This window comes from Oryctolagus cuniculus, chromosome 5 (assembly GCF_964237555.1).
Source record: "Oryctolagus cuniculus chromosome 5, mOryCun1.1, whole genome shotgun sequence".
NCBI classification, from domain to species: domain Eukaryota; kingdom Metazoa; phylum Chordata; class Mammalia; order Lagomorpha; family Leporidae; genus Oryctolagus; species Oryctolagus cuniculus.
The window spans coordinates 61288084-61312141 of NC_091436.1; the positions used below are offsets into that span (position 1 = coordinate 61288084).

A 24058-nucleotide genomic window follows, 5' to 3' on the forward strand; every position below is an offset into this window, starting at 1 on the left:
AATCATTCTTTGTCTCAGATTTTATGCTCTGGCAACCACAAAACTGTTATAGTTTCCAGGATATATCATGCTGATTCATCCCTTTCCCTTGTCTCAAATATACTCCACTCATGTCCCCTTTACTTCACTAAGGCTCCTACTGAGGTATGCTCCCTCTTTGAAATCAGAACAGCATCCACCTGCCTTACATTGATAAAGTACATCATAATGAATTCATCACCCTAAGGCTAGGGACAGTGCCTTAATATTTTTAATCCTTCGCCCACTGCCCACTGTACTTAATAAATGTTTACAGAAATGAGCTCAAGTGAAGTCTATATGTTTTTACTTGGTCAAAGAGAAGATCATAATCTCAACAGCATAAAGTGAAAGGAAACAAAGGCTGCTACTCCAAATTCTATTTTGGGTGATTAGAGACAAATGCCTAAATGGTTGTTCTCAACAAAAGAAGCTGCCTTTCTATATTGTTAATATATATCAATTATTTATAAAAGATAAAACTTTAATGATTCAACTTCCCAAGCCCCAAGAGCACCGCAGGATTGGTATTTATTGAACCATCATAATGATATGGACCTAGAGAACACAAAACAGGTAAGAACTAGCCTTACCAATCTAAGATAGTTCTCAAGGCTTTCATCATGCCCAAGCTGACACGCACTGGCCACTGAATGCTTCTACCACAGACTTCGTAGCCGAATAAAGCTGAGGGTGGAGCTTCCCAAGACCACCAAATGTGGGAGAAGGGCTGGGAGCCTTTCTGCTACTTGATGTCTACTAGTTTTCAGAAAAAAAGGATGAATTTCATTGTCTCTTCTTTACAAATGGGGTTTCTATCACATGTCCTCTCTACCTCAGAAGGTTCTGAGGAACAAATAAACTGCTCCAAACCCCAAACCCCTATTAAAAATGCATTATTAGGGATTAAATATTCATGTGCCTAACACTAAAGTGACTGGCTCACATCCTAATCAATTGTCTAAGCTTTAAAAAGGGTCTAGCCGATCGGACCACAGAGTCATATTTGAAACTACATGTTTGGAAACAGCTCATAAACTGCTGCATTCATAGGGCCTACAAGAAAATAATTAGCCTCTAATTGCCTAACAAACCCAAATTTATTTATAATTAAGCAAACAGAACTAACCAAACTGCTAGATTTGAAGCACTCCTATTTTGTAATAGAAAACTCACCTTAATTTTACAGTCCATGGAGCAAGACAGCAACAAATGGCCAGAGAGAGGAAACAATCTGACTGCACTGACGCCCTATAAAAAGGATCACAGTTACCAGAAACATTCAAATATCAGCTAAAATTAAACACAAGGAAAAGACAGCATATTTTAAACAACCCAAGTTGCTATTCAAAAATCATGCCCCAGAATAACCTCATTAGTATTCCAAGAGCAGGCCTTACTGACACTAAGCTTTTGAAGATATTCTTTTTTAACCTTTCACATTGACTTCCTCACCCAAGGGAATCCTCAGTCAAACAAATTGTTAATCCCTCCCCCCACATTTCTTTTCCTTCATTTGCTTAGTCCCTTTGTTCTTTGCAAAGAGCTGGAAATGATCAGCTGGGACAGTGTAGATGCAGAATATCAATATCATAAGTTCCCATGTATGTTGTTGCTGCATGAGTTCAAGTATCACAAAGTTTATAAACTGGGGAGAATACCATTTGTGGAATGTAACAATCCCAAGAGTTAAGGCAAAATTACTGAAGCTAAGAGGAGACTTGGTGCTAGCACCAGTTCATTACCCACTGACTTGATACCCTAGAGAAAGTAGAACAGGGATTTGTGGGGAAAGGACTGGGCTACAGTAAATGGGCAGGAAACGCCCCCATGAATGCTTATGTCATGGCTAAGACAGATGGCCTTGAAGAACGCGTTAGTCACTTGTGACTGGGATGGATGTGTATCTCCACAGCTTAACTCAGATTTATCTTCAACTTGACTTCTTCACTCTGTCCTAACTTCCCTGCATCTTCACCAGTAATATGAAATTTTCCATATCAACAGCTGAAATTTTATGTTGACTTCACTCTGATAACATTATAGCAAACAGAAACAACCAACTTGCCTACCTTGGTGTGTCCAGACCATATGTGAATCTGTTTTTTGGGAAGATAACACTTCTCAGGTGGCACACTTGACCGTAGATTTACACCAACATCCTGAGGTATGTGAAGGTAGGACCTGCCTTGATAGTCATACATTTCTTTAACTGAAACCAGAAAGCAAAGGAAAGCATGTGAACAAACACAAGCCTGAGCCATGAAATCAACACTCTCAAAAGGGCAACAAATATTTCATTCACAGGGGGCACTGTGAGTATTAGGGTTTAGGTAATAAGACTCTGATGATGTTAAAATCCAAAGTTACCTAGACTTTAGCTGCCTGAAATCATTGCTATCATTATAAGTAGAGGTAGTATTGGAATTCCTAAGTTTACCCAGCAAGGACTAGACCTTTAGATATGATCTATACTTCTTTTACTTAATAGTAAACAGTACAGACTTCACTACAATATAATTATAGCATCGGAAGAAAAGACAACAGTTGGTAAAGAATCAGAAGCAAAACAGGATAAGAAGGAATTTAAAACAAAAAATAACAACTATTCTTTTCCCTTCTTTCCTCTTTCTTGCCATTCTGGTTCCTTTTCATTCCTCTTCCTATTTTCACCACAAGTTTTACAATAAAAATCATTTGTAGGAATTAAATGATAGTATATGTAAGCATTTAGCAGCATGTGAGCACAGTAAAAACTCAATAAATATTGGCTGCTATTATTACGGTTACAAACACCACAGCACTGAAAACTCCTCAGAGTAAAACTAGAGCTAGAGAAACCAAATAAGGCCTCATCAAACCTAAATATTTGATGTCATAAAATGTTAGAATAACTGACACGATCGGTATGGAAAATCAGTGCAGTCTTTGTAGTTTCAGATAACTATCTGACTATATAATTTCCTAAAAATAACCAACTATTAACAAACAAACAGGAACAGTCTAGAATTTCTTTTTTTTTAAAGATTTATTTATTTGAAAGGCAGAATTACAGAGAGAGAGAAAGAGAAAAAGAGAGAGAGAGAGAGAGAGAGAGACAGACTTGCATCTGCTGGTTCACTCCCCAAATGCCTGCAATGCATGGAGCTGCCAGGAGCCTGGAGCTCCTTCCAGGTCTCACACATGGGTGCAGGAGCCCAAAGAAATGGGCCATCTTCTACGGCTTTCCCAGGCCACAGCAGAGAGCTGGATCAGAAGCGGAGCAGCCGGGATTTAACCGGTGCCCATATGGGATGCCAGCACTGCAGGTGGTGGCTTTACCCATTATGCCACAGTGCCAGCCCCTAGAATATTTCTAATTTATTTTGGTGAATATGTATTTGTTTCCACAAGTCAAAATAAGTATAAGTGTCCTAACTGCTAATGTATTTGCATGAAAACAAATTTTACTCTTTAAAAAAAAAACAAACACCTTTTATTATTGATTTACTGGAAAGGCATGTGTGCATACATGCATACACACACACACACACACACAGACACACGAACTTCCCATTTGCTGTTCCACTTCCCTAAATGGTGACAACAGATGGAACTGGGCTAGGGCAAAGCCAGGAGCCCTGAACTCTATCCAGGTCTCTCATGTGGATGGCAGGGATCCAACTACTTGAGTCATCACCTGCTGCCTTCCAGGGTGTGTGTTACTAGGAAGCTGGAATTGGGAGCAAAGCCAGGACTTAATCCCAGGCACTTGGATATGGCATGTGGCTGTACCAAGCAGCAGCTTAACCACTGTGCCAAATGCCTGCCCCCAATTTACTCTTTTTTTTTTTTTTTTGACAGGCAGAGTGGACAGTGAGAGAGAGACAGAGAGAAAGTTCTTCCCTTGCCGTTGTTTCACCCTCCAATGGCCGCCGCGGCCGGCGTACCGTGCTGATCCGATGGCAGGAGCCAGGTGCTTCTCCTGGTCTCCCATGGGGTGCAGGGCCCAAGCACTTGGGCCATCCTCCACTGCACTCCCGGGCCACAGCAGAGAGCTGGCCTGGAAGAGGGGCAACCGGGACAGAATCCGGCGCCCCAACCGGGACTAGAACCCGGTGTGCCGGCGCCGCTAGGCGGAGGATTAGCCTAGTGAGCCGCGGCGCCGGCTTCCAATTTACTCTTATATAGTATAATTCTGTAACAGTTATAAACTGTGAATATATTTGAATATTTGGTTTGCATTAAAAACAGTTCAAATGACTTGGTCACTATTAATACACCGAAAGAGTCCATTTTATCTCAGGAAGGAAGAGACTGGATCATTCAAGTTTCTTTATCTATCATTTTTTAGAATCCATTAATACGTAACAAAATTACCTCCAGCTATCACTACTCATGCCATTTTCTCTCCCTTCTTATACACTACACAGACGACTCTGCTCTGCTGTCTTTGGGATGTAAGTTGTCCAATACTATTATTCTTAGTATAATGATTTTACAGCAGCTGATAGCAAGGGCAGCTGATATGACACGAAGAGAGAACAGAATAAATATGAGCGTTTCCATGAAAACGAAGGAAGGTGAAAATGTATTACCATGTAAAATTGTCTTCTCCTCCCCAGGTTTCTCATCTTCCAGTTTGCCTTTTTTCTGCCTCTTTGCTGTGATTTCATCCAGCTCTTTTTGTTCTTCCTAAGGTAATTAAGGAGTGAACTTTAAATGAATGTCTGAGAACTCCATCATGCCCTGAGTTGGTTATAAATTCTTTATAATGAGGCCCACAGTTGTGTGAAGCAATAGCTGCAAGGTATCTCCCAGGGTAACAGCCTCAACCCTTCTATAAGCAGAGATGGATTACCTCTGCCGCGGCTTACAAACGGAGCTAAACACATAAAGGATACCAGACCCTTCTGGAAACAAATTTAACACATTCTGCTAATTATGCAAAGGAAAAGACAAGGCAAGCAGAAAATCTGGTACCAGAAAGGAAACTGAATTTTAGTAGCCAATGTTGTTCTTCAGTAAGTGGATTTTACTTGCTTATAAGGATAGAAGCAAAGTCTGAAGATTTTGTGACACAAATTTTTTTGAAGATGCAAAGAAAAGATGGGTTAGTATTAAGTCTCTATTTATGTCAAAAGATGATATTTAATAAATAAAGTGGCATATGCATATTATTAAGAGATATGGATGTGAGTCACAGCTAGAATAGAAGCCTCATGAGGATAGTATTTTCATCATCTTGTCCACTGCCTCATCCCTGGAACGTAGACTACTTGGCTCAAAGAGAGCAGGATTATGGAGGTGGGAAAGGGGAGGTGGACCTCAGTGATTTTACTTTACAAACTTCACAGTACTATTTTTAAAAATAATACGTATAGATACAACTTGGAAAAAATTTTAAATTAATTAACAAATAAACTCACCATCAATTTTAGTGTAGGAGAAAGGCTGATTCTACAGTCACTACCCGAATATCTGATACTACAAGAGCAGCTATCATGGCAGCTTAAGAATGTTACTGAGGTAAGTTTCATTAAATCATTTAATATTCTATTTTAATGAAAAAAGTACCAAAGAAAATAAATCAAAAAAGATAAATAAGATTCCAAAGGAAAACAAAGAATGTTACTATATTTTCTCAATATACCAGGGCAAAGAAATTTGGTTCTCTAAGGTTTACTATTGTAGATATCCTTCATAGAGACACAGCATATACCTGAATTGACAATGAAAAATATCAAAGCTTACTTCTGAAGGTTTGGCTACATCTTTTTCATCCACATATTTTGCCCACGGTCCCAAGAAACCATCAATATTAGATGCATCATTTTCTTTGAACTTTTTCCTCTTTTCTGTTTTCTTCTGACCAGTTTCAAACACAGTTAAACCTATGTCAACAACAAAAGACAGCACAAATGTGTACATTTTCTACAGAATATCAGCATAGTTTTATTTTATATGCTTAAAGAAAGGTTGACTGTTCAAGTGACCAAAGATTTATTTAAAAAATTAAAACAAAATCTATAAAAGTCTGCAACACAGTCCATCTCATGCTATCAAAAAAGGGATTCAAGTTCTGAGAGAAGCTTTCCTCCACTGCAAAATTACACACTCTAAAAACGTAATAAAAGATGTGTAATCCTAGAATAGTACATGCACCTTTTAATGAATCAAAAAAAAACTGTATCAATAGATTTTTACCATTGTTTGAAAGAAACCCAAAAACTCAATATTGTTAAATAATGATAAAGCTACCCTTGGAAGCAAGAATAAACTGTAATTCATCATTTAAAAACTAAATTACACTTCACTAGTAAAGCAACTATATAAATTAAAGATGGTTTTACAAGAATATGGTATTTGTTCCAAGGGACGTTAATTTAAACTTGACCTCTAGTACAGTAATTTTAACAGCTGAAAAGAAAACAATGAGGAGGATATTTCTGGTTCACATTGTGATTTGGTCAGGAGGTGGTATACTATGTACAGTCACTAACATTGGTCAACAAAAGGTTTATAAGAGACATGGTTACAAGTGAACTAACAATTTTGCTACATACAGATGTGCTTTCCAGTGGCAACTTAAAAAAAAAGTATACCTATATAATTGAAGTTAGTTTCCTTTAGGCAATGTGTTACAACAAAAGCTCATTAAAATTCTATTTTATAATCTAGCTCATACACAGAAAGCAGCTTGATTATATAGGGTCTACTGTGAAGCCAGCACATTTTTTAAATGGCATTTCATGGATTTTATGTGACAAGTTAGCACTTAAGAGTATGCTGCTTCATCTTGTTATAGTAAGCACAAAATGAACAGAAACACAAGCATCTTTTTTACAACACGTATTCAAACACGGCATTCAAAGCAACTCTTCAAAGGCCATCTTTAGAGACCCACAAAGAAAATTTTCAGCTTGATAACAGTATTCAGAAATCAACTGTCAAAATTTACCATACCTTAGTTATAATATTTGGATGACCTCCATAGGGCTGGCAAAATGTCAAGCACTCAAAATAATCCAGAGAGATATGGACCAATATTTTCACTGTAAGGTTGCACAGTTATTGTGCGGCAAAAACAAGCTCTAAACTATGTGTAAACTATATTGCTCTAAACTTATCTCTATTGTCTCAATGAAAAAAAAATCAATGGGTGGGTATTTAGTCTAGTATTTACGATGCTGGCCAGGATGTCTGCATTCCATATCGGAGTGCTTGGGTTCAAAACTCAGCTCTGGCTCCTGACTCCAGCTTCCTGATAATGCAGCCCCTGGGAGGCAGTGGTGATTGCTCAAGTAATCGAGTTCCTGCTGCCCATGTGGGAGACATGGGAACTGACTTCCCAGCTCCTGATGTTGGCTTTCCCAGTCCCTGCTGCTGCAGGCATTGGGGAGTAAACCTGGGGATGGGAGCGCTCTCATTTCCTCTCTTATGCTCCTGCTCTCTTCCCCACCTCTGTCCCTCTCTCTCAAATAATTAAAACCAAAACTAAATCAAGAGCTAACTAGGTTTTTCCTACTATTACTATAGAACACTAATTATAGGCATGTAAGCAGTTGATGTTAAATATTTCCAATAAATTACCTTGATTTTTTTCAGCTTCTTCTACAGAACCAATATATTTGGCAGACACTTGGTGGTTATCTAATGAAGGGTCCAGTGCATAACCTGAAAGGAAAAGTGTGCAAATTATAAACTCCATTTTGCTAATCACAACTCATTTTATTAACACTCACTTCACATTTTTCTTCCCAGATGTCCAAAATGGATTTTTAATTTAGGACTAATCCTTCTTTCCTGAGCTCTGTTTCTATTTAAAATAACTAACCCAAATCTCAGGCTGGACCATGACTCAGCAGAATAAGAAGTTACCTTGTAGGATGAACCTGGCACACTGACATTACAATACCAACAATCTCTCTGGCAGAGATATCAAACTTTAGTTTTAAATAGTCTGAGAGCTTAAAAATACATGTACATTATACAGACATTTAGAAACCATTTCCTTTCTCTTTTTGGCAATGGATATTACAGGGCTAAATTTATCAAATTATATAAACTAAAGAAAGAAATAGGGTTAGAAGAATTACACAAGGGGCTGGCGTTGTGGCGCAGCAGGTTAAAGCCCTGGCCTACAGCACTGGCATTCTGTAGGGGCACTGGTTCAAATCCTGGCTGCTCCACTTCTGATCCAACTCCCTGCTAATGCACCTGGGAAAGCAGCAGAGAATGCTCCTAGTGCTTGGGCCCCTGCACCCACAAGGGAGATCCTGAAGAAACTCCTGGTTCCTGGCTTCGGCCTGGCCCAGCCCTGGTCATCATGGCCATTTGGGGAGTGAACCAGTGGATGGAAGATTTCTCTCTGTCTCTAGCTCTCTGTAATTCTGCCTTTCAAACAAATAAAATAAATCTTTTTTAAAAATGACACAAAATGTAGCAATTATTTAGAAAATACGATTCTCAGCAGGGAGAGTTTTACTTCTCAATCTTAAAATAATGTTTTTGTGCTTAATAAATCATTCTTTCTATTTCCTTGTTAAGTGAAGTAAGGATATCTACAAGCATACAAATACCATCCTTCAACTGGTTATAAAGATCTACCTACAGAAAAATCTTTTGCTGTCTCCCAACACAAGTCATTATTTTTTTTTTACAAATAAGAGATATTTAGATATTAGATAAATGTGAAGCCAGGAGCCAGGAGCTTCTTCTGTGTCTCCCATGCTGGTGCAGGGGGCCTAAGCACTTGGGCCATCTTACACTGCTTTTGCCATTAGCAGAGCTGGATTAGAAAAGGAGCAGCCAGGACACAAACTGGTACCCATATGGGATGTAGGCACTGCAGGTGGAAGTTTAGTTTACTATGCTACAGTACTGGCCAATAAATGTGGTCTTTAGTGGTGCTGCAGTTTGGTTATTAGTTTTGGTGACCCCAAAGGCTGATGGAGTAAAGGCGTGGCCCCAGGGTGGTGCTATTAGGGGAGAGTGGAGACTTGATCCAGTTAAGCTGCTTAAGAGAAGGGCCTGGTAGGAGGTCCTGAGGTCACTGCAGGTGTGCTCTGGGAAGGTCACTGTCCCAAGAGAGTTGGTTTAAAAGCCATGATGAGTCAGCTGCACGCTGTTGTGATTTTTCCTTGGCACTTGTTTGACCATCCAGCACCCTCCTCAGATGCCACACAAAGGGGCTGGCTGTGCTGCATCCAACTGTGAACTTCCAAAACCATCAGTTGAAACAAACCTTTTCTCACAAGTGACTTCTCTCAGGTGTTCATTATGGTGATAAGATGCTGACTAATACAAATGGTCTATGGGAACTTAAGGAAAGAAAATCAGTCTGAATTAACCAAATCAGTTTTTCTTTAAGTGAGTATGCTAGTACAATAAATGTCTGGTATAACCAGTTTTAATAATAATCCAGGATACTCATGAAAGAGAGCTTGAACACTGATCAGTCTATGGCCTACAGCTCATAAGAACAATCATGAAATAATAAAAACTACTGCCCATTTCTTAAAGGGCACATCCCAGTAGATATAGTTAGCATTTTTATTTTTCAGCTAAAGATTCAAGAGTGATTCTTTTGTGGATCAGAAAATGACTTGTCATAAAATGTACTTCTCAAACAAGCTTAGAATGTAAGTGCTCAACTCACCCTTGAGACATGCTAGAATAGAACTAACCACCTGGCTATTAGCTCATTTGCATATTCCTTTTTTCCCCATAATTAAAATTTGTTCTTAGCCAGAGAGAGTTTGATGGCAGAAAGGCAGCTTTAGGATAAAATCTCTGAAATCACAGGTTCAAATCTCATGAGTTATTTTATCTTTCATTTCTTTGATTACAGAATAGTGTTCTGCACATGTTTTTTTTTTTTTTTTTTGAGATTTTTATACGGCTCTGATAAAATTCAGACCAACATACCCTGAATTAAAAATTCCCACTTCAACTATAAAAACTTACCTAGAATGCAAATTCTACATTGAAAGGAAAATTATGTCTGTAGACATGGCAAAGCCCGATGTGCTGGAGGGCTGGAGGAGGAGATAGGGAGAAGAAGCACCCCTGGTCCTTGCAGTCTTGGGGCAAGCACTGGTCCCTGACTCATCTGGTCATCATCTTGTTCCACCTGTCTCACTTTCTATGTGGAAAAATCTTTTGCTGTCTCCCAACACAAGTCACTATTTTCTTTTTACAAATAAGAGATATTTAGCCATATATCTTACTACGAATCAGCCAGTGATAAAACCAGGCCCAACTCAGAATTTCAGTCTCATTAGTTTTCTAATATTCTGTATCTCAAATAAAAAAAAGTGCATTTTAGTTTTTAAATATTTTGAACCTATATTTCCAAAGCTTATTTTCCATTTTATGTTTTTGATGTCTATTTTCTTCCTTTGGGTGGTCTACTTGAAAGGGTTATGACATCAAGTTTATTATTATTACTATTGTTAATCCTAATATTCCAAGAGGTAAAAGAGGCTATAAATGATTTGTAAAGGAATGCTCTTGAATATATGAAAGATCTTCAACCTTATCAGTAGTAAAAAAAATCAAGATTCAAATAAAAAGGTAATATTTTCATAATAAAAAAGAAGAAACACAATCACAGGGATCTTGGGTAAAAAGAAATAGATCTTTTATACATGGTGGTGGCAGAATAAGCCCGGAGAATTTTTTTATAAAGTAATTTGGTAATATATAACAACACTTTTAAAACACTTTTACTCTTTGACCTACTTTTGGGGATTCATTTTAGAAAATAATTTTTGGGTCAGCACTGTGGCATAGTAGGCTAAGCCTCTGCCTGCAGTGCTAGCTTTCCACATGGGTGCTGGTTAGAGTCCCGGCTGCTCCACTTCCAATCCAGCTCCCTGCTAATGCGCTTGGGAAAGCAGCTGAAGATGGCACAAGTCCTTGGGACCCTGCACTCACGTGAGAGACCCAGATGAAGCTCACAGCTCCTGGCTTTGGCTGGGCCCAGTTCTAACCACTGCAGCCATTTGGGGAGTGAACCAGCAGGTAGAAGATTCTCTCTCTCTCTCTCTCTCTCTCTCCTGCCTCTGCCTCTCCTTCTCTTTAACTCTGACTTTAAAAAATAAAAAAATAAATTGTTGATGCAATAAAGGTCACTAGTTTAGATTTATGTGGGATCCCCTTTACAAGCAATGGGTACAAGGCATTTGTAAACATTTTATTGGACTGCAAGTGTCATTAAACCTTTTTCTTTAAAGATTTATTTATTTTATTTGAAAGGCAGAACTACAGAGAAAGGGAGAAACAGAGAGAAACAGAGAAAGAGAAAGACAGAGATGTGAGAGACAGAACTCTGATCTGCTGGTTCACTCCCCAAATGGCAGCAATGTCCTGGCTCAGGCCAAATTCAGGAGCCATGAGCTTAGCCTGGGTTTCCCATGTGGGTAGCAGAGGCTTGAGTCCTTGGCCATCTTCTGTTGCTTTCCCAGGGGCTTTAGTAGGGAGCCAAATAGGAACTGGAGCAGGCAGGATTCCAGCCCACTCCCATATAGGAGCCAGCATCACAGGTAAGGCTTAACCTGCTACTTCACTGAACTCTCTTGGGTGATTTTAGTGGTAGAGTCTTAGCTATGAGTTTTGGAACACTGTTAGTCAATTATAACTTTGTCATGGTGAAATATAAGGGGAATTCAAAAAGTTCATGAAAAATAGAATTGAAAGGTAAGTTTACTTTGGTGCAAAAATTTTTGAAATTCATGCAGTTTTTCATAATATGCATTTTTCCATAAACTTTCTGAAGACTCCTCACATGGATTTCAAATTTTTTCCCATCAAAATAAACTTGTCTTTTAATTACATTTTATACAAACTTTCCGAAGTACTACTGTATGATCTATTATGATAATTATTTTTGCAACCACTTTCTATGCACATTAACTTTAAACAATCTCACGATTTATAGTATGTATTTTACACAATGAATTTTGATTATTCTGTTTCCTGATTCCCCTTAGTGATCAAAAGAAAACATTTCAGAGATTGGATTTGAGAAACAGAGTAAAGTTAACTAGTATAGAGGAAGATTAAAAAAAAAGTACTTTCATCACTATTCTTTCATTTACCAATTTTAATAGCATATAATGGACATTCGATAACAAGTTGTTCATCACCAAGTACAACAAAGAACTTTCTGTGTTTAAGATCACAGTATTTCCAACACTTAGCAATCACAGTGGATTTAAGATGACAGCTAAAAATACTCATTCATCTTCTCATTTGTCTAACTATTTCTAGATTATATTACTTTCTAAAAGCCAGAACATACACACACAACTCACACTTTTAGTAAAGCCAAACTTGAAACTGTTTAAATCTCATCACCTTACCATATGTGGCAAAAGTTCTTCTCTGCTGTTCAAACATGAAGTCATTGATGTGAGCTGGTTCAGCATATCCAGAAAGCATATTTCTGGGGGCAGCCATTTGCTGAGTTCTAAAGGGATTTTCTGGTCCAAACTACAAAGTTAAAAGGAAAAAAAATATATAAGTTCTGAGTATATGAAAGCCAGAATTACTGAAATCACGGTACAATATATTTTCAATTCTAAATCATCAGGGCCCGACTAACCTATCTGGGAATGCGCTGGTGTCACAGGTTCAGTGTGACTGGTCAATGGCTGAGTGGCACTGTCTGTCAGCCTCTGGGACAGAAGAAGACGAGTCCAGCCCACCCAACTGTGTATGTGGTTCTTTCTTTCAAGAGCTCACTAGCTACACACGGTTATTATGCTACTCCCTATCACCACAGGAAATTCCACTTGACAGTGTTATTTTAGACAAATGAAAATTATTATAATTTCACCTAAGCAAAGATTTGTGGGGTGTTGGGTGACTTTTATATCAATAAAGATTCCAAAATATAACGCTTAAAAATACATGCTTTGCTTTCCACTCCATTATGAGGAACTAAGAATTCTCAGTGTTTTCCATGGTGCCTGGCATATGGAAGGCACTGCTGAAGGAAAGAGTCATCAGCCACCCAGTGGGGCAGAGGAAGGGAAGAGAGACAGCAGGAAAGAAGGGCCTGGAAACATCCCCTGGAAAAGACACTCCAGGTACAGTAACACTTCTCCACTCTGAAAAGTTACACTATGGAAGTCTTCCACAAAATAATGTCCTTATTATATGTTTCTTTATAATGCTTTGGGTTTCTAGAGTGACCTTTCAAAAGTTATTTCATTTGATCTGTACAAAATTCTTGGCACATTAAAGAAGTATTCTTTTCATGTTACAGATGAAGAAAAAAGCCAAAGAAGATGTATTTTACCTGAGGGTCAAAAGTTTTATTAATTAGAATCAGGGTTAGAACCTACCCTACTTAAGCTATTATTACATCATAACATTATTTAAATGCACAATCATAGCCTCTAACTGTAAAAAAAAAAAAGGGTAAAATACTAGAATATATTGCATCAAGGGTCATTAATTTAATGTTGATATTTTAAAAGGTACTAGGAATATCCAATACTTTATTTGTTTATTTTTACATAAAGAATAAAATGAGTTTCCTACTTTGGAAAGAATAGAAGGATTTTTTTACTGCAAAGTCTGGAAGAGCTACTGCTATGATGAAATATTTGACGATAGAACCCTGTAGGTCACTTCCATCAGAAACCGTCTTTTCCTGCAATACGTTTCCAGAGCACAAATATAATTACTGATCTCCCTGAACCAGTATGCTACTTCTTAGAGAGCAACATGATACTATACTACATCCAAAAACCTAAATATGACATGAAATGCTTTATGTTATTCTTGTATTAGAAAAAAATAAGATTTCCTCCATATTGACAAGATTCTTATATATTGACAGCTTCCATTTCTATGTTTAAAAAGGTTCAATTCAATTCCTATTTATCCTAAATTATAAAGATCATATAAGACTTTATAGTCTACACTAGACCTTCCTGTTTATGCGAATGAGTAGAAACATAGAGGGAAAAAATCTAATTGCTCAATGTTGGATGCTGCAGTCAACTTCATTCTATCATGAGTTTTTTTTTTTTTTTTTTAATCCAAGACAGGAACAGCTCCAATATTAAACACAATAATATAATTTAAAAGCATCCTAGGTGCTCTACCTGCTACAATCAGCTATAATCCATAAAGCAGTAGCTGACATTTCTAAGGGACGGGGAAATCTAAAATGATAAAAAAAAAAAAATCCCCATTGCCCTTATTGCTACTCCTATCACATACAATAAATTACCAACCATTGTGCTTATAGGTAATCTTTTGTTTAAAAAAACACATAACACAATTTCCATGGTTTCATTTTAGAGAACAATTCTTTTATAGGTCATAAATAGATATTAAACTAGTTCTATTCTATTATTTATTTGAAAGGTAGAAAAAACAGAGATCTTCCATCTGCCAGTTCACACCACAAATGCTCACCACGTCCAGGGACTGGGCCAGGCTGAAGCCAGGAGCCTAGAACTCATTTCCCACATGGGTCTCCCACATGGGTGACAGGGTCTCACATACTTCAGCCAAGTACTTGAGCCTCCCAGAATGCACATCAGCAGAAAGCTGGACTGCAAACAAGGTCAGGACCCAAACAAGGGACCACAATATAGGATGTGCACATCTTTTTTTGTTCAAGATTTATTTCTTTATTTGAAAGGCAGAGTTACAGAGAGACAGACAGACAGATCTTCCATCCACTGGTTCACTCCCTAAATGGCCACAATGGCTGGAGCTGGGCCTACAAAGCCAGGAGCCAGAAGGTTCTTCTGGATCTCCTACATTGGTGCAGGGGCCCAAGCACTTGGGCCATCCTCTGCTGCTTTCCCAGGCCATGAGCAGAGAGCTGGATTGGAAGTGGAACAGCTGGGACTCAAACTGACACCCATATGGGATGCTGGTGTTGCAGGCAGTGGCTTTACCTGCTATGCCACAGCACCGGCCCCAGAATGTGCACATCTTTTTTTTTTTTCTTATTTATTTTTTTAGGTGAACAAATTTCATGTATTTCATATATACAGATTTAGGAACATAGTGATACTTCCTACCCTACCCTCCCTCCTGCCCATGCTCTCATCCCCCCCTTCCTTTCTTACTCTTTTAATTTTTACAACAATTTACTTTCAGTTTATTTTATACTCATAAGATCAAACCTACACTAAGTAAAGAATTCAACAAACAGTAATAAGACAAAAACACTGTTTCTCAACAGTAGAGACAATAGCTGTAAACAATAATCGAATCTCAAAATGTCTATTTTGCTCATATACATTACCTTTTTTTTGTACTCAGTTATCACAAATGAGGGAAAACATGGTATTTGTCTTTTTAGGACTTGCTTATATGGTATATATGGTTTCCACATCTTAACCACTGCACCAAATGCCTGCCCTACCAGTTGTATTCTTTAAAGAAACATTCTAAGGGTTAAAGAACCATGATTTCTTTTTTTTTTTTCCAAAGATTTATTTATTTGAAAGTTAGAACTAGAGAGAGTAAAAGAGACAGAGATCTTCCATCCACTGGATCAGAGTGATGAAGCCAGGACTTAAATTTGCACCCAAATGAGATATTGGCGTTGCGGGCAATGGCTTAACCCATTATGCCACAACAGGGGCTCAGGACCATGATTTCTATACAAATACAAAACCTATATTAAAACTAAGTCTGTTTTACATATGGTGCTATTCCTAAAGCAACCTTAAAATTTAAATGTGCTTGTCTTAATGAAGATTTAAGCTGAGACAACGAAATCTCTCTGTGATACAGGAAACTGGGTGGGAGGAGGGCCCATCTGTACTTCAGGCTTGCTTTCACTGCCTGGTTCCTGGCAGCTATTGCAGCTGATCAAAGACATTACATGTCAACAGAGGAAACCAGAGAATGCTACTCAGCAGGTCTCAGCTCTTCCAATCACTCAAAAATATCTCCTAGATGTTCCTGGTCCCAGTGAATACACAGCTCTCTTAATTTGGGAATATCAAAAAGCAAAACAAGGCAAGGCATAAACAATATACAAAACTAATCCCTAAATAATTCCTTTCAAGTTTTGGTAGTCAATTAATTTTGAGAGTAAATTTGTATTCAAGTAATTTTTAAAAAATTTTGATAATATGTAAGTAAACCTATAAATATATAATATATCCACATACATATAAGTGAATATATAATATATTCAAGTTAATTACTTATGAATATTTAACAGTTTTTAGTCAAACAATATTAGAACTCCATTGTCAATTACAACTCTAATATCCCTGTAGAAAACACACATATTTAGAGGCAAAATGTTTGCAAATCAGATATCTGATTATATTTACTTATCATAATAATTATATCCAAATTATATAAAGAACTCAACTCAATTGCAACAAATAACTGAATAAAAAATTCAAGGCAAAGGATCTGAATAGACATTTCTCAAAAGACATACAAATGGTCAATAGATAATATGGAAAAATGCTTAGCTTCACTAATCATCAGTAAAATAAAAATAAAAATCCCAATAATATATCACATTCCATCTCAGATTGGCTACTATCAAAAAAAGGAAAGATAAGTTTCAGCAAGGATGTGAAGAAAGGGAAACTGCATACTGTTTTTTTTTGACAGGCAGAGTGGACAGTGAGAGAGAGACAGAGAGAGAGAAAGGTCTTCCTTTTGCCGTTGGTTCACCCTCCAATGGCCGCCACGGCTGGTGCATCGCACTGATCCGAAGGCCGGAGCCAGGTGCTCTTCCTGGTCTCCCATGCAGGTGCAGGGCCCAAGCACTTGGGCCATCCTCCACTGCACTCCTGGGCCATAGCAGAGAGCTGGCCTGGAAGAGGGGCAACCGGGACAGAATCCGGCGCCCCAACTGGGACTAGAACCCAGTGTGCTGGCACCGCAAGGCGGAGGATTAGCCTATTGAGCCATGGCGCCGGCCGGGAAACTGCATACTGTTAGTGGAAATATAAATTAGCACTGCTACTATGGAAAACAAGGTTCCTAGAAAATTAAAAATAGAACCAATGTATGATCCAGCAATCCCACCACTGGGTAAATGTCCACAGGAAATGAAATCAGTATATCAAAGTTATCTGCACTACCATCATGTTCATTGTAGCATTATTCACAAGAATCAAGATATGCAATCAACTTAAGTTGTTTCAACAAATGTATAGATTAAGGGGCCGGCGCTGTGGTAAAGCCAACGCCTGCAGCACCGACATCCCATATGGGAGCCAGTTCAAGTCCAGGCTACTCCACTTCTGATCCAGCACTCTGCTATGGCCTGGAAAAGCAGTGGAAGATGGCCCAAGTCTTTGGGCCCCTGTGCCCATGTGGGAGACCTGCAAGAAGCTCCTGGTTCCTGGCTTTGGATTGGCACAGCTCCAGTCCTTGTGGCCAACTGGGGAGTGAACCAGCAGATGGAAGACCTCTGTCTCTCCCTGCCTCTCTTTCTCTCTCTGTGTAACTCTGACTTTCAAATAAATAAATAAAATCTTAAAAAAAAAAGCAAATGTATAGATTGAAAAAAAAATCTGTGTGTGTGTGTGTATGTGTGTGTTTGTGTGTAAAATGTACGGTGGGGCTGGTGCTGAGGCACAGCAGGTGAAGCTGCTGCCTGTAGCGCTGACATCACTTATGGGCACTGGTTCGAGTTTTGGCTCCTCCCATTCTGAACCAGCTCCCTGCTAATGTGCCTGGGAAAGCAGCAGTAGATGGCATAATCCGCTGGACCCCTGCATGGGAGACCTGGAAGAAGTTCCTGGCTCCTAGCTTCAGCCTGGTCCTGGTCTGGTCATTGTGGTTATTAGGGGAACGAACCAGCAGATGTTCTTTCTCCCCTTCTTTCTCTGTAATTCTGTCTTTCAAATAAAAGTTGAACTTGACACAGGAAATAGAAGGGTGATTACTAGCAGGTAGGGGGTGTAGGTGTAGGTGATGTTGGTTAAAGGATATGACCTTACTATTGGATAGGGGACACACATTCTAGAGACCTACTGTACAACACAGAGGCTACAACTAATAATATCTGAGTACTGTATTCTTTTTTTAAAAATTAGAAAAAATTATTCGAAAGGCAGAGAGACAGAAAGAGAAAGCACACGTGCAAGAGCATATTGAGTGCTTTTTCATCCACTGGTTCACTCCCCAAATGCCCACAAAGACCAGAGCTGGGCCTAGGCCAAAGCCAGAAGCCAGGGACTCAATTCAGACCCCTCTTTGTGGGCAGAAGGAACACCATTATTTGAGCTGTCACTAAATCCTCCCAGGGTCTACATCAGTGAGAAGCTGGAAGAGAAGCCGGAGCCAGGAACTGAACCCAGGAACTCTGAATGGGCTACAGGGATCTTAATTGGCAGGCCAAATGTCTGCCCCCACATACTATATTCCTCAAAATCATAGAAACTAGATTTTAAATAGCCTCTCAAAAAAGTAAGTGTGTGAGGTAATGCATATGTTAACTAGCTCAATTTAACCATTTCAAATGTATAGGTATTAAATACATGTTCTGCATGACATATACAATTTTTATTTGTCAAGTTAAGACTATAACTTTAACAATTGCACATGTAAGTATTATTTCAGATCACTAAACTCAAAGAATATATGATGTTCCTGAGGAAGGGAGGTTAAGTATCCTCAGAGCTTTCAACTGAGAAAGGGAGGGATTTAATTACAGAGTAGAGATACAAGCATTTTTAATTTATGAAGATGTTGGTTGATAACTGAGAGAAATTTGGTATTTTAAGGCAGTGGTTTTCAGAGGCCTTCAGGAGACAGAATATGTGAAAGTCAGTATCTTAATAGTGCAGCTGAACATCATAAGAATTAAGAAAATTTATACTAGTGAAAATATACTGCATAAAATCATAACCACAATTTCACATATGGGAAATAAATCCAAAGTACTGGTGTAAGAATATACTTCCATTGTTGGAAAAATTTTCATTAACATTTATTGCAGTCATCAATGTTAAATTTATAAACACATTTTAAGGTGAGGAAAACATATTAATTCTTTTCTATAAATGAGGAAAAGATTACCACCATTCAATTTTATTGATGGAATACTTTCAGCTTAAAAGACAGCACAATTTAAATATCATTGGATAAGAAAATTTCACTGGTGTCGGCCCTTTGGCCTTGGGTCTCAGTTTCCTCATCTGTAAACTAAAGGGTCTGGGCTTTATGATTATAAAACTTCATTCTAGCATTCATATTTACAGCAGCCCTTACAGGCAGATTTCACATAACTGGTAGTTCTTTTCTCTTAAACTATATTTTTTTCTATTCCTAAAAGTACTATTATTTTAAAGTATCTGAAATTCTTACCAAGACTATGGGTTTTAGATGTGTCTAGAGAACCTAATAAATACATTTATCTCTGAGAAAATTCAATTGAGTGAAATGAAGATCATTAGATTGAAACAGTGTCTTCAGCTTATGTTTTCTAGCTTTACCCAAAATTTGAGAAAACTTATTGAACAACTAGGTAAAATATGTAGGAAAAGTCCCTGGTTAGGAGGGAGAAATAGTATCTAATAAGATAAGCAATTTAGTTAATTTTCAGAACCAGCAAATTCAAAGGCATAGGCGTATACCCTGCAAACTTCACACTCTTCAAACTGGTCTTCCAGTTATAGAGAGGATTAAGAGTGATTTGAACCCAGGGCCAGTGCTGTGATGCAGCAGGGCTTAAACCATTGCTTATGATGATGGTATCCCATACTGACGTGCCGGTTCCAGTCCCAGCTATTCTGCTTCCAATTCAGCTCCCTGCCAATGTGCCTAGAAAAGCAGAGGATGATGGTTCAAATACTTGGGCCTCTGCCACCCACTTGGGAGACGGGAATGGAATTCCTGGCTCTTGGCTGGGGCCTGGCCCAGCCCCAGCTGATGTGGCCATTTGGTGCATGAACCAGCAGATAAAGATCTCTGTCTCTGTTTCTGTCACTCTGCCTTTCAAATAATTTACAAATAAAAATCTAAAAACAACAAAAAAAAGGTCTAGACTCGTATCTCCAACTACGCACTTTCTGGAATACAACATGGGACTGAGTTTCCTCACTGTAAAATAGAGGGGGGAGCCAGTGCTGTGGCTTAGCGGGTAAAGCTATGACCTGCAGTGCTGGCATCCCATATGTGCGCTGGTTTGAGTCCCGGCTGCTCCTCTTCCAGTCCAGATCTCTGCTATGTTCTGGGAAAACAGTAAAAGATGGCCCAAGTGCTTGGGCCGTTGCATTCTCATGGGAGACCTGGAGGAAGCTCCTGGCTCCTGGCTTCAGACTGGCCCAGCTCTGGCCGTTGTGGCCATTTGGAGAGTGAACCAGTGCATGGAAGACCTCTCTCTCTCTCTGTCTCTGCCTCTGGTAATTTCGCCTTTCAAATAAATAAATATATATATATAAATACATATATATATATCTCTTTAAAAAAATAGAGGTAAAAGACTACTTACTTCACAGGTTGTAGTGCAGACTAAAGGAGAAATGGCATGAAAATCCCTAAGCCTCGTCCCCGGCGTACAGTAGGCAAGGGTAGTTTTATTTCTTTAGTCTCTATCTCTGTTCTTTTCCATTATGTAGATGCTTACCAAATAAACCTTCCGAAAACTTCAGCTTTGATTATGCCACTCTTGCACTTAAGAACCTCAGAACTCTATTTATTATCTATCAAATCAAGACCTCCAAAGCTCTGTACAACATCACACAAAGTACCACACAGGCCTTCCTTCTCTACTCTCCTATACTGATAATGACTAAGGTATTCCGGTTCTTTAGATCTTTTCTGATTAGGCTCAAACTCTTCCCGTCTGCTTGAAATCTTTCCTCTTAAAAGCCCACTTAGCCACTAATGCCGATGATATTAATGCACATAACAGTAAGGACTACCATTTATTAAACGTCAACTGATAGTTTCCTAACCACATCATACATTTCCTTATTTATCCTTGTAACTCACTACAAGTAAAATGAATCTTCATCTTACCTATGAGAAAACTAAAGACCATTGAAATCACACGAGCACTAATCAGTAGTCTGTTTAACTCCATAGCTCATGTTCTTAACCTGGATTGTATCAACCATGTCAAAGAACACGTTTTTTCATGGAATCTTTTTTTTTAACCTTTACAATCAGATGCAGTTGCTCCATAAACCTGAATAATACTTTAGAGCTTTTTCAGAAAATACTTGTCTCTATCTTTTATTTTATTTTATTTGAAAGATCTCCCATCTGTTGGTTCACTCCCCAAATTTCTACATAGCTGGGGCAAGGCAACGTAGAAGCTAGGAGCCTTAGTACTCAATCTGGGTCATCTATGAGGATGGCAGGAACCTAAAAAATTGAGCCATCACCTGCTGCATCCCAGGATGTGAGTTAGCAAGAAGCTGGATCAGAAGTGAGGTAGTTAGGACTTGAACCCAGCACTCTGATAAGGGATAGGGTCATCCCAAGGGGCAACTTAAAACACTTTGGCCAAACTCCTGCCCATAATCTCTATTTTTATTTATTTGAAAGGCAGAGTGACAGAGGGAAGGAAAGAGAGTGGGGGAGGAGAGAGAGAGATCATCTGTTGGTTCACTCACCAAATGGCAGCAAAGGGTGGGGCAGGGCGAGGCTGAAACCAAGAGCCTCGAATTTCATCTGGGTCTCCCATGTCAGTGGCAGGACCTAATCATTTGGGTCATCACCTGCTGCCTGAACCCAGGTGCATTAACAGGAAGGTGGATTGGAAGCAGAGCAGCCGTGACTCATACTGGCTCTCTGATATGGGATGCTGGTATCACAAACTGTGGCTTAACCTGCTGTACCACAACACTGCCCTTCTCTATCTTTTTAAAAGACAGTACATAGCACGTCCTTTCTGGTGAACACTAGCTTGAGGAGAGGGATTCTATCTTGTTTCCAACAATGGATTCTCAAAACTACAAGAATTTGAACTTAATCTAGCAAAGTGTCTTATAATATCTTCCCAGACTCTGTGATACAGATTCTTGTCATAAAACATCAGGTCCATCATTTGTTACGCCACAGACAATGCACTTGGCAACCAGGAGAAACTGTAATTTTGCTTCTGTTTTAAGCCCATCATTCTTTCTTAAATTGTTAACAAGACATCTAGAAGTGTTCTTAACATAAACTAGCTTATGTATTTAAAGTGAGGCTCCCTAACATAGGAAAAGAGCATAACATTAAAAAATTGATAACCTCATAAAGAAAATGATAGGTCTATTGCCTCATCAATAGAAAAAAATCAACTGATCTTTTAAATGATCTAGAGAGTTTCAGAAACTGAAATCACACATCAGTGTTATCAGTTACATGGAAGATTTAAACATTTAAGAAAAACACACTTTGTAGAAGATAAGCTGACATTGGAATGTCATAGACCATAGTACTTGCAGATTTTCTCATTTTCTGAATTCAGTGACTCTATTTTACTGAAATACATTTCACTTGCAATGTCACTTCTTTTCAAAGGGCTGGCTAAAATGGTGCCAAGGGATAAGAAATAGCCCACTGTTTGACAGGCTAGATTCTTGTAATCTGAGATATAATGGAATACAATGTAAACTGGGCTTAATCTCAGAGCATCAGCACGCATTCTCTGCTCACTGCACACCCAGAGAGCGGCCACAGCAGTGTCTGAACGTGAGTACTGAAAATCTGGCTGTGCTACACATTTCAACAGCCACATGGCTTTAAGTGGCTGCAGGATCCAGGCAGGACAAGTATGTGAAAGAGTTCTAGACTAGGATGTATCACAAAAAGGACAACGACGTTATGCTATAAAATAACAGAGTATCTCATTTTCCACCAAGATGCAGTAAGGTACAGCTCCTCACCTCCACTGCTGAAGTGCTTATTTTTTTTTTTTTTAAGATTTATTTTATTTATTTGAAAGACAGAGTTACAGAAACAGGTAGATAGAGACAGAGAGAGAGAGAGAGAGAGAGGTCATCCATCCACCGGTTCACTCCCTAAATGGCTGCAATGGCCAGAGCTAAGCTGATCCAAAGCCAGGAGCCAGGAGCTTCTTCTGTGTCTCCCACATGGGTGCAGGCACCCAAGGACTTGAGCTATCCTGTGCTGCTTTCCCAGGCCACAGCAGAGAGCTCGATCGGAAGAGGAGCAGCCAGGACCCGAAACGGCGCCCATATGGGATGCCTGTGCTGCAGGCCAGGGCTTTAACCTGCTGTGCCAGAGCAGGCCCCGGCTGAAGTGCTTCTTAAAGATTCTGCTACTGAAGCCTTACGTTTTTGTTCTAAAATAATCATTTCCTGTCATTTCTATTTTATCAAGCATTCTTTCCATTCTAACAGGTAAAAATATCTAGAAGTGTAATCTTTTCTAAATGGACAACATTCGGGGCCAGCTTTGTGGTTCAATGGATTAAAGCTATTGCGTGTAGCACTGGCATCCCATATACGTTCCGGCTGCCCCATTTTTTTTTTTTTTTGACAGGCAGAGTGGACAGTGAGAGAGAGACACAGAGAGAAAGGTCTTCCTTTATCGTTGGTTCACCCTCCAATGGCCGCTGAGCTGATCTGAAGGCAGGAGCCAGGTGCTTCTCCTGGTCTCCCATGCGGGTGCAGGGACCAAGCACTTGGGCCATCCTCCACTGCACTCCCGGGCCACAGCAGAGAGCTGGCCTGGAAGAGGGGCAACCAGGACAGAATCCGGCGCCCCGACCGGGACTAGAACCTGATGTGCTGGCGCCGCAGGCGGAGGATTAGCCTAGTGAGCACAGTGCCGGCCCCGGCTGCTCCACTTTCAATCCAGCTCCCTACTAATGTGCCTGGGAAAGCAGGGGACAATAGTCTAAGTGCTTGGGCCCCTGCACACATGTGGGAAAACCAGAGGAAGCTCCTGGCTCCTGGCTTTGGCCTGGCCCAGCCCTAGGCCATTGTGCCATTTGGGGAATAAACCAGCAGATGAAAAATCTCTCTCTGTAACTCTGCCTTCCAAATAAAATAACTCTTAAAAAAATAAATGGACAATATTCACCATTTCTAAATAGTCTCCTCCCTCTTCATATTTAAAAATTCCTGTATCATGATTT

At 39.2% G+C, this 24058-nt stretch overlaps 1 protein-coding gene across 2 annotated transcripts in view; it reads right to left on the reverse strand.

The window, feature by feature from the left end:
* Positions 1-24058, reverse strand: part of CDC40 (cell division cycle 40) — a 52473-nt gene that overhangs the window by 18756 nt on the left and 9659 nt on the right. For both annotated transcript variants that reach the window (XM_051854422.2, XM_002714912.5), the window contains exons 4-9: positions 12366-12495; positions 7591-7674; positions 5752-5891; positions 4596-4692; positions 2091-2230; positions 1195-1269 (exon numbers count right to left, since the gene is read on the reverse strand). In XM_051854422.2, the coding sequence (XP_051710382.1) occupies positions 1195-1269; positions 2091-2230; positions 4596-4692; positions 5752-5891; positions 7591-7674; positions 12366-12495 (666 nt within the window). The remainder of the gene's footprint in view (positions 1-1194; positions 1270-2090; positions 2231-4595; positions 4693-5751; positions 5892-7590; positions 7675-12365; positions 12496-24058) is intronic.